General features: G+C 45.7%; 1 protein-coding gene across 1 annotated transcript in view; it reads left to right on the top strand.

Annotated features, from left to right (window-relative positions):
- abca3b (ATP-binding cassette, sub-family A (ABC1), member 3b) overlaps positions 1 to 13,404 on the top strand; it is a 112,134-nt gene that overhangs the window by 57,829 nt on the left and 40,901 nt on the right. Inside the window, exons 16-18 of the mRNA XM_072269589.1 lie at positions 1,308 to 1,406; positions 3,947 to 4,136; positions 12,360 to 12,663. Of these exons, the coding sequence (XP_072125690.1) occupies positions 1,308 to 1,406; positions 3,947 to 4,136; positions 12,360 to 12,663 (593 nt within the window). The remainder of the gene's footprint in view (positions 1 to 1,307; positions 1,407 to 3,946; positions 4,137 to 12,359; positions 12,664 to 13,404) is intronic.

Below are 13,404 nucleotides of genomic sequence, written 5' to 3'. Positions count from 1 at the left end.
AGCCTGCAGGGTAAATCAACCCTCTAGAACACTCTGCTGCTGGAACTGTGTCAGTGTTCATGCATGTATCTGGGGTCATGTTGTATCAAACATGTATGTGTGCACTTGTATATTTATTAAATGTGTGAAATGTGCATGCATGTTATGATATGGGCACGTGTGTGTGTGTCTGCAGTCCATCTCCTCACAGTAACTGGTTCATATTTGTATATCTCATGTACATTGAAGCATTCAGGGAAATTTGTCATTTGTAACTGCTGGATTAATTGGTGAATTGGTTTATCATTGCCACATCTACTGAGATACAGTGAAAAGCTTGTCTCGTCCACCGTCCATACAGATCACACTATTGCAGTGGTGCATTGAAGTAATACTCGGGAAAACAAGTTCAGACTGGGTGCCGTGGTAGGGTAGTGGTTAGTGTGCTGCCATTACAGCTCGTGGCATTGGACTTCAGAGGTGGCTCCTGGCATCCTCTGTAAGAAAGTTTGTATGTTCATCCTGTGGCTTTCCTCCCACAATCCAAAGACCTACCAGTTAGTAGGTTAATCGGTCATTGTAAATTGTCCTGTGATTAGGCTAGGGTTAAATCAGTGAGTTGCTGGGTGGGGCAGCTCAGTGGGCTGGAAGGGCCTGTTTCACACTGTATTTCTAAATAAATAAAGTGCAACAGTTACAGAGAAGGTGCAGTGCAGGCAGACAATAAGTTGCAAGATCACACAAGGTAGATTTGGAGGTCAACAGTCCATCTTATATTAGGGAACCATTCAAGATCCTGAATCTGAATTCAATGATCTTATAACAGTAGGATTGAAGCTGTCCTTGAGCCTGCTGATACGTGCTTTCAGACTGTTGTATCTTCTGCCCAATGGCAGAGAGGAGAAGAGAGAACTCCAGGGTGGGTGGGTGTTTGATTATGCTGGCAGCAAAAAGTGCAGACTGAGTCCATGGAGGGGAGGCTGGTTTCTGTGATGTGCTGAGCTGTGTCCACAACTCTCTGCAGTTTCTTGTGATCTTGGTCAGAGTAGTTGTCGTGTCAAGCCATAATGCATCTGGAAAGTATGGTGCACCAATAAGTATTGGGAAGGGTTGACAGGGACCTACCATTAGCTCCTGTGGAAGTAACCGAGGCTGATGGACTTCCAGCCATTAGGGGTATTGGAGAAAATTGGGATCATGCCTGACGAAAACCATCCCTGACACCGCGGAGCAAGAAGAAAACCTGCTCCTATCTTTCACACACTTACCGTATGGGGAGTTAGCTGCTTCTGCAAGGACATTCGTACGTCTACACCTTTCATTCACAGGTTTGAGGCCCTCTTTTCGGAACTGGAGCAAAGACGGGAGGAACTGGGAATTGCAAGTTATGGTGCCTCCGTCACAACCATGGAAGAGGTGTTCCTGAGGTGAGCTTGTAGTGTTTGCCTTGGAATACTATTTTACCTTTACTAAGGACACGTGGAGTCACATAGGCAGGGAGCCTGCTGCCCTTGGACAGGTAAGAAGAGTAGGTAAACAAATTTCAGATGGAGTAAGGAAAAGTCCGATTATGCACTTTGGTAGGAAGAATAAGAGTGGAGACTGTTTTCTAAATGAGGGAAAAATTCAGAAATCAGGGATGTAAAGGGACTTTGGAATTCTGTTTCAAGGTCTCTAAAGGTTAACTTGCAGGTTGAGTCAGTGGAAAGAAAGGCAAATGCAATGTTAACATTCATTTTGAGAGGACGAAAGAGTATAAAAGAACAGGTGTAATGCTGAGGCTTTATAAGGCATTGGTTGGACTGTATTTGGAGTACTGTGGGCAGTTTTGGATCACGTATCTAAGGAAGGATTTGCTGTCACTGGAGAGGGCCCAGGAGAAGTTCTCAAGAATGATAATAGGAATGAAAGGGTTAATGTATGAGGAGCTTTTGATGACTCTGGGCCTGTTCTCACTACAGTTTTTAAGATTGAGGGAGTGATCACATTGAAACCTATGGAATATTGAAAGGCCTAGAGTGGATGTGGAGTGGATGCTTCCTATAGTGGAGGAATCTAGGACAGTCTCAGAATAGAGGGACATCCATTTAGAACAGAGATGAGGAGGAATTTCTTTAGCCAGAGGCTGTTGAATTTGTGGAATTTGTTGCCATACACGGCTGTGGAGGCAGGACACTGTGCACTTTAGATAGGGTTTAACAGGTTCTTGATTGCAAAGGTAGTTAAAGGTTACAGGTAGGCGGCAGGAGAACGACGTTGAAAAGAATCAACCGTGATTGAATGACGAAGCAGTCACAATCAGCCGAATAACCCAATATCTTATGGAACAAAGTGGAAAAGGTTGGTGAGGCCTAATTTGGAGTATTGTGTGCAGTTTTGGTCACCTACCTACAGAAAAGATATAAAAAATTGAAAGTACATTTACTATCAAAGTATGTGTACGGAATACAACTCTGAAATCCATCGTCCCACAGGCAGCCAATTAACAAGAGGCACCACGGAACCTGTTCCTAAACGAACACTCAACCCCCAACACGATAAAGAACAAACTGCACAAATGGCCAAAAGCAAACGAACAGCACGTGGAATATCAACATCAAACTAGAAATATTTAGTTCTAGCTGTCTGACCCAACGGAGCCAGACTTAACCGAAGTGCCCCATTCCTCACTGTTCACCCCGATCAATCCAGCCAAAAATAGTAACCAGAATCCAGTTTCACATGCAATATGAACCTTGGAGTTCCCCAAAATGAGTCCACAGCAACAGAGCTCGCTGATCAATCCTTGCAATGTGAATCCTAAGACCCCTGAGCTTTCCCCCGACAGCAGCAGGCGAGAGGGAGAGGAAGAGGAAGACTGGCCAATTACAGGCAGATGGCACTGAACACCCGCTCCTCCTCTGCTCTCTTCCTCGTCAACTTCAACTTTGCTTGACACCTCAGTTGGAAAGAAGCAACGGAGTTGACCATGGGCTTTCCCCCTCAACGCATTATTCACAAAGATACTGTGGAGTCAATTGTGGGCTCACACCCTTGATGCTTCAGTCAGAGAGATGCAATGGGGTTGATTGTGGGCCTGTCTCCAGGCCTCCGGGCTGCACACTCCGCTCGAAAGTTCACCGAACTCCCTTGGAGACAACAAACAATCAGATCACTCAGTCGGCTCAAAAACACATCATCAAAATGTAATTCACAGGTTTCAGTTGCACGCAGTTTAGCAGTAGAATCATATTTGGTAGAAGAAGAGGTAAAAGAAGTAGTTTAGTGAACTGTCGTCGTTGGTCATGTTGTTCACTGGTGCCATTTCAGCTTAAATTGAGAGTGCAGAGAAAATTTACGAGGATGTTGCTGGGACTTGAGGACCTGAGTGATACAGAAAGGCTGAGTAGATTAGGACTTTGCTCCCTAGACTGAAAAGAACGAGGAGAGTTTTGATAGTGTTATGCAAAATTATGAGGGTTATAGATAGGGTAAATGCAAGCAGGCTTTTTTTCACTGAGGTTGGGTGGGACTGCAACTAGAGGTCATGGTTAAGGCTGAAAGGTGAAAAGTTTAAGGGGAACATGAGGGGAAATTTCTTCACTCACAGGACAGTGAGAGTGTGGAACTAGCTACTGGGGCAGGTGGTGAATGTGGGTTTTATTGCAACATTTAAGAGAAGTTTGGGCAAGTACATAGATGGCAGGGGTATGGAGGGCAATGGTCCAGGTGCACATTAATGGGGCTAGACAGAATAACAGTTTAGCATGTTTCTATGCTGTATTGTTCCATGACTGCCTCACTCCCCCTCCCTTTGCTTTCACCCCGTCTGCTTGGCCCTTCTGCTGCACCCTTATCCCATGTCTCCCCACCCCCCCTTCCACAACTCCCATAGCTCTCCCACCCATCCAGTGCTGATTTCCTGACCACTTCCCACACTGCTGCTTCCATTGTCTCTGTCCCTGTAACCCTGAGGTTTCCGTCACAGGGTGGGCAAGCTGGTGGACGCCAGCATGGACCGGGCTGTTCAGCTTCCACCGCTGCAGTATCAGCATGAACGCAGGGTGAGTGCCTGGTCCATCAGGGAGACCGCCATTCTGGATGGCCTCATGGGCAACCCCAGGACCGCTGAGCAAAGTCAACCCCTCGACCTCTCCACTGTCAAACCCAACACCGGGGTAAGTGCACGTATCCCCGAGCTGGCTCTCACACTGAGCACTCTATTAACACCAGCACACTGTTTGCAACACTCTGCCTCTCTGTGCCTCTCTCTCTCTCTCTATCCTCTGATTCTTATTCCAATTTATAGTATTTTTTGTGCATTGGACTGTCCCTGCTGCCACAAATAACTTTGACATATTCCAATGATAACAAACCTGATCTGATTGTGATGTCTAATAACAATATTCCAGAACTGAAACAATCAGATACTACTGAGTGTTGTTTCCAAATGAGTGTAGAATATGGAATAAGGTAGGTGAACTTGCAGCACAGTTGTAGATCGGCAGATATGATGTTGTAGGCACCATTGAATCATGGCTGAAAGATTATAGTTGGGAGTTTAGTGTCCCACGATACATGGTGTCGAAGGGACAGGCAGAGAGGCAGAGGGGCCAGCGTTGCTCTGTTGGTAAAAGATGAAATCAAATCATTAAAAAGAGGTGACAGAAGGTCCAAAGGTGTTGAATCATTGTGGATAGAGCAAAGGAACTGCAAAGGTAAAAGACCCTGATGGGAGTTGTATGCAGACCCTCAAACAGTAGTAAGGATGTGGCCTACAAATTACAATGGGAGATAGAAAATGCATGCCAAAAGGGCAAAAAGGGCAATGTTACAGCAGTCATGGCAGCTTCAATATGCAGGTAGGTTGGGAAAATCAGGTTGGTGCTGGATTACGGGGGTGGGGGGGATTCCAGAGTGCCTATGAAATGCTTTTTAGAGCAGCTCATGGTTGAGCCCACTAGAAAATCAGCTAAACACGAGGAAATCTACAGATGCTGGAAATTCAAGCAACATACATAAAAATTGCTGGTGAACGCAGCAGGCCAGGCAGCATCTCTAGGAAGAGGTGCAGTCGACGTTTCAGGCCGAGACCCTTCGTCAGAACTAACTGAAGGAAGAGTTAGTAAGAGATGTGGGAGGGGGAGGGGGAGATCCAAAATGATAGGAGAAGACAGGAGGGGGAGGGATGGAGCCAAGAGCTGGACAGGTGATTGGCAAAAGGGATACGAGAGGATCATGGGACAGGAGGCCCAGGGAGAAGGAAAAGGGAGAGTGGGGAAGCCCAGAGGATGGGCAAAGGGGTATAGTGAGAGGGACAGAAGGAGATAGAGAGAAAAGGAAAAAAAATTAATGATAATAATAAATAAATAAATAACGGATGGGGTACGAGGGGGAGGTGGGGCATTAACGGAAGTTTGAGAAGTCAATGTTCATGCCACCAGGTTGGAGGCTACCCAGACGAAATATAAGGTGTTGTTCCTCCAACCTGAGTGTGGCTTCATCTTGACAGTAGAGGAGGCCATGGATATACATGTCAGAATGGGAATGGACATGGAATTAAAATGTGTGGCCACTGGGAGATCCTGCTTTCTCTGGTGGACAGAGCGTAGGTGTTCAGCGGAATGGTCTCCCAGTCTGCATCGGGTCTCGCCAATATATAGAAGGCCGCATCAGGAACACTAGACGCGGTATATCACCCCAGCCAACTCATAGGTGAAGTGTCGCCTCTGTCTGGGGTCCTGAATGGCGGTGAGGGAGGAAGTGTAAGGGCATGTGTAGCACTTGTTCCGCTTACAAGGATAAGTGCTGGGAGGGAGATCGGTGGGAAGGGGGGGGGGAAACAAATGGACAAGGGAGTCGCATAGGGAGCGATCCCTGTGGAAAGCAGAAAGCGGGGGGAGGGAAAGATGTGCTTAGTGGTGGGATCCCGTTGGAGGTGGCGGAAGTTACTGAGAATAATATGTTGGACCCGGAGGCTGGTGGGGTGGTAGGTGAGGACCAGGGGAACCCTATTCCTAGTGGGGTGGCGGGTGGATGGGGTGAGACCAGATGTGTGTGAAATGGGGGAGATGTCTTTGAGAGCAGAGTTGATGGTGGAGGAAGGGAAGCCCCTTTCTTTAAAAAAGGAGGACATCTCCCTCGTCCTGGAATGAAAAGCCTCATCCTGAGAGCAGATGCGGTGGAGACAGAGGAATTGTGAGAAGGGAATGGCATTTTTGCAAGAGACAGGGTGAGAAGAGTAATAGTCCAGGTAGCTGTGAGAGTCAGTAGGCTTATAGTAGACATCAGCAGATAAGCTGTCTCCAGAGACAGAGACAGAAAGATCTAGAAAGGGGAGGGAGGTTTTGGAAATGGACCAAGTAAACTTGAGGGCAGGGTGAAAGTTGGAGGCAAAGTTAATAAAGTCAACGAGCTCAGCATGCGTGCAGGAAGCAGCACCAATGCAGTCGTTGATGTAGCGAAGGAAAAGTGGGGATCAGATACCAGTATAGATTTGGAACATGGATTGTTCCACAAAGCCAACAAAAAGGCAGGCATAGCTCAGGCAGAAAATCAGCTATTCTGGATTCAATTTTATTCAATGAACCAGAATTGATTAGAGAGCTTAAGGTAAATGAACCCTTGGGAGAAAGTGATCTTACTATGATCGAACTTGCCCTGAAACTTGAGAAAGAGAAGATAAAGTCAGATGTATCAGTATTACAGTGGAGTAAAGGGAATTACAGAGGCATGAGAGAGAAGTTGGCCAGAATTGGTTGGAAAAGAACACTGGCAGGGATGATGGCAGAGCAGCAATGGCTGGAATTTCTGGAAGCAAATTGGGAGGCAAAGGATATATACATTCCAAAGAGGAATAGTATTTAAAGGAAAGTTGACACAACCGTGTCTAACAAGGGAAGTCAAAACCAACATAAAAGCCAAAGAGAGGGCATATCATAGAGCAAAAATTAGGGGAAAGTTAGAGAATTGTGAAGCTTTTAATACCAGCAGAAGGCAACTAAAAAGTAATTAAGAAGGTAAAGATGGAATACAAAGTAAGCTAGCCAATAATATTAAAGAGGATACCTAAAGTTTCTTCAGATACATAGAGTGTAAAAGAGAGGTGAGAGTGGATATTGGCCTACTGGAGAGGTAGTAATAGGGAACAATGAAATAGTGAATGAACTGAGTAAGTCTTCACTATGGAAAACACTAGAAATATGGTGGAAGTTCCAGGTGTCAGGGGGCATGAAGTGAATGGTCTGAAGGTAGATAAATAGCCTGGACCAGATGGTGTACACCCTAGGGTTCTGAAAGAGGTGGCTGAAGAGATTGTGGAGGCATAGGTAATGATCTTTCAAGAATCACTAAATTCTGGAATGGTTCTGGAGGACTGGAAAATTGTAAGTGTCACTCTGCTCTTCAAGAAGGGAGAGAGGCAGAAGAAAGGAAATTATAGGCCAATTAGTCTGACCTAAGTGGTTGGGAAGATGTTGGAATTGATTATTAAAGATGACTCCACTTGGAGGCACATGATAAAATAGGCCATAGTCAGCATGGTTTCCTCAAGGGAAAATCCTGCCTCACAAACCTGTTGGAGTTGTTTGAAGAAACAACAAGCAGGATAGACAAAAGACCATCAGTTGATGTTGTGTACTTAGATTTCAGAAGGCCTTTGACAAGATTGCACACATGAAGCTGTTTAACAAGCTACAAGCCCATCGTATTACGGGATATTCTCACATGGATAAAGCAGTAGCTGATTGGTAGGAGGCAAGGAGTGGAAATAAAGGGAGCCTTTTCTGACTGGCTGCCGGTGACTAGTGGTGCTGCTCAGGGGTTTACGTTGGGTCCGATTTGTTTTACGTTGTATGTCAATGATTTGGATGATGGAATTGATGGCTTTGTTGCAAAGTTTGCAGACAATATAAAGATAGGTGGAGAGACAGGTAGTTTTGAGGAAGTAGAGAGTCTACAGAAGGACTTGGACAGGTTAGGAGAACGGGCAAAGAAATGGCAGAGCTGCAGATGATTCAGCTTGCACATTTGACAAAGTCCTCCACCAGGACCCTGTATTCATCCTCCCGTCCTCCCTTTATACATCCAACTATTGCTGCATCATCAGAGAATTTCTGCAGATGACATGATTCAGTGTTGTACCTAAAGTCTGAGGTGTACAGGGTAAGCGTGAAGGGGGCCAGTACAGTCCCCTGTGGGGCTCCAGTGTTGCTTATAGTCATGTCTGACACACAGCTCTGAAGCTGCACAAACTGGTCTGCCAGTCAGGTAGTCCTTTATCCAGGATACAGTGGAAGTGCCAACCTCCATTGAACAGGGCTTTCCCCAGCAATGAGGGCTGCATGGTATTGAAGGCACTTGAGAAATCAAAAAACATGATCCAGACAGTGCTGCCCTCTTATTGAAATAGGAGTTGGCTCTGTTCAGCAGGTAGATGCCAGCATCGTCGACCCCAATGTGCACCTGGTATGCAGACTGCAGAGGGTCGAGGGCTGATCTGACCAGGGGTCGGAGGTGAGCCAGCACATCCTTCCTTAGATAAGGGGCCCAAAACTGCTCTCAATACTCCAAGTGAGGCCTCACCAGTGCTTTATAAAGTCTCAACATTACATCCTTGCTTTTATATTCTAGTCCTCATGGAATGAATGCTAACATCGCATTTGCCTTCCTCATTAATGACTTAACCTGAAAGTTAACCTTTAGGGAATTCTTTTCTCCCCATTTAGAAAATAGTCTATGCTGTTACTCCTTCTGCCAAAGTGCACGGCCACACACTTCCCGACACTGTATTCCATCTGCCTCTTCTTTTCGCATTGTCCTAATTTGTCTAAGTCCTTCTGCAGCCCCCTGCTTCCTCAACCTGGCCCAGTCTATCTTCAAATTGTCTGCAAACTTGGCCACAAAGCCATCAATTCCACCATCCAAGTGATTGATCGCCAATGTAAAAAGAAGTGGTCCGAATACCAACCCCTGCGAAACAGCCAACTAGAATAGGCTCTAGTTTTTCCCATTCTTTGCCTCCTGCCAATCAGCCAATTCTCTATCCATGCTAGAATCTTTCCTGTAATAACATGGGTGCTTGGTAAGCATTAACAAGTCAAAGGCCTTCTGAAAATCCAAGTACACAACATCCACCAATCTTCTTTGTGTATCTTGTTTGTTATTTCCTCAAAGAATTTCAACAGATTTGCCTTGCAAGATTTTCCCTTGAGGAAATGATGTTGACTTTGGCCTGCTATGTGCCTCGAAGTGCCCTGAAACATTATTCTTTCCAATGGACTCCAACATCTTCCCAGACACTGAGGTTAGACTAACTGACCTATAATTTCCATTCTTCTGTCTCTCTCCCTTCTTGAAGAGTGGTGTGATATTTGCAATTCTCCAGTCCTCTGGAACTATTCCAGAATTTAGTGATTCTTGAAAGATCATTCCTAATATCTCCATAATCTCTCCAGCCATCTCGTTCAGAACCCTGGGGTGTAGTCCATCTGGTCCAGTTGGCTTATCCACCTTCAAACCATTCAGTTTCCCAAGCACCTTCTCCCTAGTATTAGCAACTGCACTCATTTCTGCCCCCTGACACTTGTGAACTTCTGGCGTACTGCTAGTGTCTTCCACACTGATGCAAAATACTTATTCAGTTCATCTGCCATTTCCTTGTCCCCCATTACTACCTCTCCAGCGTCATTTTCCAGTGGGCCAATATTTACTCTTGTCTCTCTTTTACTCTTTATATACCTGAAAAACACATTTACTATTCTCTTTAATATTATTACTAGCTTACTTTCATATTTAACCTTTACCCTCCTTATGGCTTTTTTAGTTGCCTTCTGTTTGTTTTTAAAAGCTTCTCAATCCTTTAACTTCCCACTGGTTTTTGCTCTATTATATACCCTCTTTTTTTTCTTTTATGTGATTTTAACTTCTCTTGTTAGCCACGGTTGCATCATCCTGCCTTTAGAAAACTTCTTCCTCTTTGGGATGTATATATCCTGCACCTTCCAAATTGCTCCCAGAAACTCCAGCCATTACTGGTCTGCCATCGTCACTGCTAGTGTTCCCCTTCCAATCAATTTTAGCCAGCTCCCCCCTCGTGCTGCTGTAATTCCCTTTACTCTAATGTAATACTGATTTCAGCTTCTCCCTCTCAAATTGAGGGAGAATTTTATTATGATCACCACTTCTTAAGAGTTCCATTACCTTAAGATCCCTAATCAAATCCAATTTATTACACAGCACCCAATCCGGAATACTTTTTATTGGCATCGTAACTCCCATCAGGGTCTTTTTATCCTTGTAGCTTCTTAACTGTGCCAACAAGGATTCTACATCTTCCAATACTATGTCACCTCTTTCTAATGATTTGATTTCATTTTTTACCAACAGGGCCACATCACCCTCTCTGCCTTCCTGCCTGTCCTCACAACATGATGTGTATCCTTGGATTCTTAAGCTCCCGACTATGATCTTCTTTCAGCCACGACTCAGTGATACCCACAACATCATACCTGTCAAGCTCTTAACTGTGCTATAAGATCATCTACCTTATTCTATACACTACATGCATTCAAATATAACACCTTCAGTCCTGTATTCATCAGCCTTTACAATTTTGTCTCCATGTTACACTGCAACTCATCCCACTGACTGCAATTTTGCCCTGTCATCTGCCTGTCCTGCCTGACAATCTTACTACAGACCGCCTTTGCTTGTATACCAACTACCCCATCCTTAGCTCTATCACTCTGGTTCCCACCACCCTGAAAATTAGTTTAAACCCCCCCCCAACAGTTCTAGCAAACCTGCCCGAAAGAATGTTGGTGCCCTTCAGGATCGGGTATAACTATCCCATGCCTTCCCTGGAAGAGATCCCAGTAATCTAGAAGACCTGCCTCCTGAACTGGTTCCTCAGCCATGCATTCATCCTATTCTTGCCCTCGCTGGCATGTTGCACAGGCAGCAATCCTGAGCTCCCTAAATTCTCTCTTCAGAACCTTCTCCCTTTTCCTAACTACTGCCTGCACTTCTGGTCCCCTTACTCGAGGAAAGATAGACTGGCTTTGGAGATGGCAGGTTGATTCTGCAGATGGGGTGGGGGTGAGCCCCTGAGCAGAGATTACGTTTCCAGGGACTATACTGACTGGAATTCAGGGGAATGAAAGAGGATCTTAGTGAAACAAAGCATTCTGGAAAGTATAGTTGCGATAGAGGCAGGAAAGTTGTTCCCTCTGGTACATGAGATTAGAACGAGAGGACAACCTGAAGATTTGGGAGAATAGATTTAGAATGGAGATGAAGAGAAACTGTTTTTCCCAGACAGGAGTGAATCTCCTGTGGAATTCTTTGCCCAGCGAGGTAGTGGAGGCTACTTCATTAAATCTATTTAAGGTACTGATAGATTTTTGCATAGTAAGGAATTACAGGTTCTGGGGAAAGGGCAGGTAGGGGAGGTGAGTCCATGGCAAGATCAGTCACGATCTTAGTGAATGGCAGAGCAGGGTCAATGGGCCAGATGACCAACTCTTGCTCCTAGGTCTTATGTACTGAGGTACAGTGGAAAAAAAAGTTTTGCATGCCAATCATTTCATTCCACAGTGCATTGAGGTAAAACAGTAACAGAATGCAGAATAAAGGGTCACAGCTACAGAGAAAGTGCAGAGCAGGCAGAGAATAAGGGGCAAGATCACAGTAAGGTTGGTTGTGAGGTCAAGAGTCCATTGTACTGTACTAGGAGACCATTTAGTAGTGTAATGACAGTGGGATAGAAGCTGTCATCGAGCCTGGTGGTAGGTGATTTCATGCTTTTGTACCTTCTGCCTGATAGGCGAGGGGAGAAGACAGAATGTCGAGAGTGGGTGGGCTCTTTGATCCTGCTGGCTGCTTTGCTGACGCTCTGAGAAGTGCAGACAGGTACACGGAGGGGAGGTTGATTCAGCCACCATGTCAGCACACTCTGCAGTTCCTTTTAGTCACAGCAGAACAGTTCCCTTACCAAGTATGGATCATCCAGACAGGATGCTTTCTACGGTGCATCGATTAAAAACGGGTAAAAGTCGATAGGGACGTGCCTAATTACTTCAGCATCTTGAAGAAACAGAGGTGTTAATGAACTTCCTCGGGTGTAGCGTCTATGTGGTCATGATGAAATGGTGGAGCAGACTCGATGGGCCAAGTGGCCTAATTCTGCTCCTATATCTTATGGTCTATGTGGTTGGACCAGGACAGGTTACATGCAAGTCATTTGCACAGTTACAAATACCCAAAAGCAGGTACCATCACAGAACGTTGTTGAGCCTGGTGTCCATGCTCCGTGCTTGGCGAATGGAAAGCTGATACCGCATGGCTGGAGTCGATGTCTTTGTGAATGATCTGGTGTACCTCGTATGCTTTGTCTGCTGCAGGTGAGACTCTTCTTGCAGCAGTTTTACGCTATGTTTCTGAAACGAGCTACCTACAGCTGGCGGAACTGGAAGGTGATCGCAGCCCAGTTTATGATCCCGCTTATTTTCGCTAGCTGCGCGCTGATTGTAGCCAAGACATTTCCAGGACCCAAGGACTCGCCCCCTCTAAACCTGACTCTCAGCAAGTACGGTTCCAGCATTGTCCCCTACTCTGTGGATGGTAACTCCAGCCTGGCAGTGCAACTGGCCCAGATGTACGAGGGGCTGCTCCCAGAACAGCTTGCAAAGCCCAAGCATGTCAAGGGTGAGTACTGAGTTAGACATGTGAGATTTTGCAGGGGTTGGGTGGATCCAGCAGTGATGAATGGATCAAGGTGATGGGTGGATCCAGGTGAGGGGGCTGATCGGCAGGTGATGGGTGGATCCAGGTGAAGGGTTGATTGGCAGGTGATGGGTGGATCCAGCAGTGATGAATGGATCAAGGTGATGGGTGGATCCAGGTGAGGGATTGATTGGCAGGTGATGGGTGGATTCAGGTGAGGGGGCTGATCGGCAGGTGATGGGTGGATCCAGGTGAGGGGTTGATTGGCAGGTGATGGGTGGATCCAGGTGAGGGGGCTGATTAGTAGGTGAGGGAGGGAGAGACTGGAAATCATGATTCAATTGTGATAGGATGAACATTATTCACCATATATATGTACATCTATTAGGAATTTGTTGTGTGTTGGCATGACATGCAGAAAAAGTTCAACAATTATAAAGAACTATATAAAAAATAAGCTTGAAGTGCAAATGAATGGCCTAGTTCTGCTCCTACACCTCATGGTCTTGTGTTTAATGTATCTCCGATGCAGACAGCATTATAGAGTAGTTAGAGGTGTTTACAATGCAGAGGGGGGAGCTGTAGGTCGAGGGGGTGGTAGGGGCAAAGGGCTGAAGACAATGGGGAGGACAGTGGACTGTAAATGAAGGGAAGAAGGGAAACCAGGCAGAGATTTGCAGTGATGCCTGTGTTTTATTTGTTGTGGGGGTATCTCTCAGTTTC

The sequence above is a fragment of the Mobula birostris genome, chromosome 9 (genome assembly GCF_030028105.1).
Source record: "Mobula birostris isolate sMobBir1 chromosome 9, sMobBir1.hap1, whole genome shotgun sequence".
Classification (NCBI taxonomy): Eukaryota; Metazoa; Chordata; class Chondrichthyes; order Myliobatiformes; family Myliobatidae; genus Mobula; species Mobula birostris.
The sequence above is the reverse complement of the archived record's forward strand: the minus strand, read 5'-3'. Positions and strand labels throughout refer to the sequence as shown.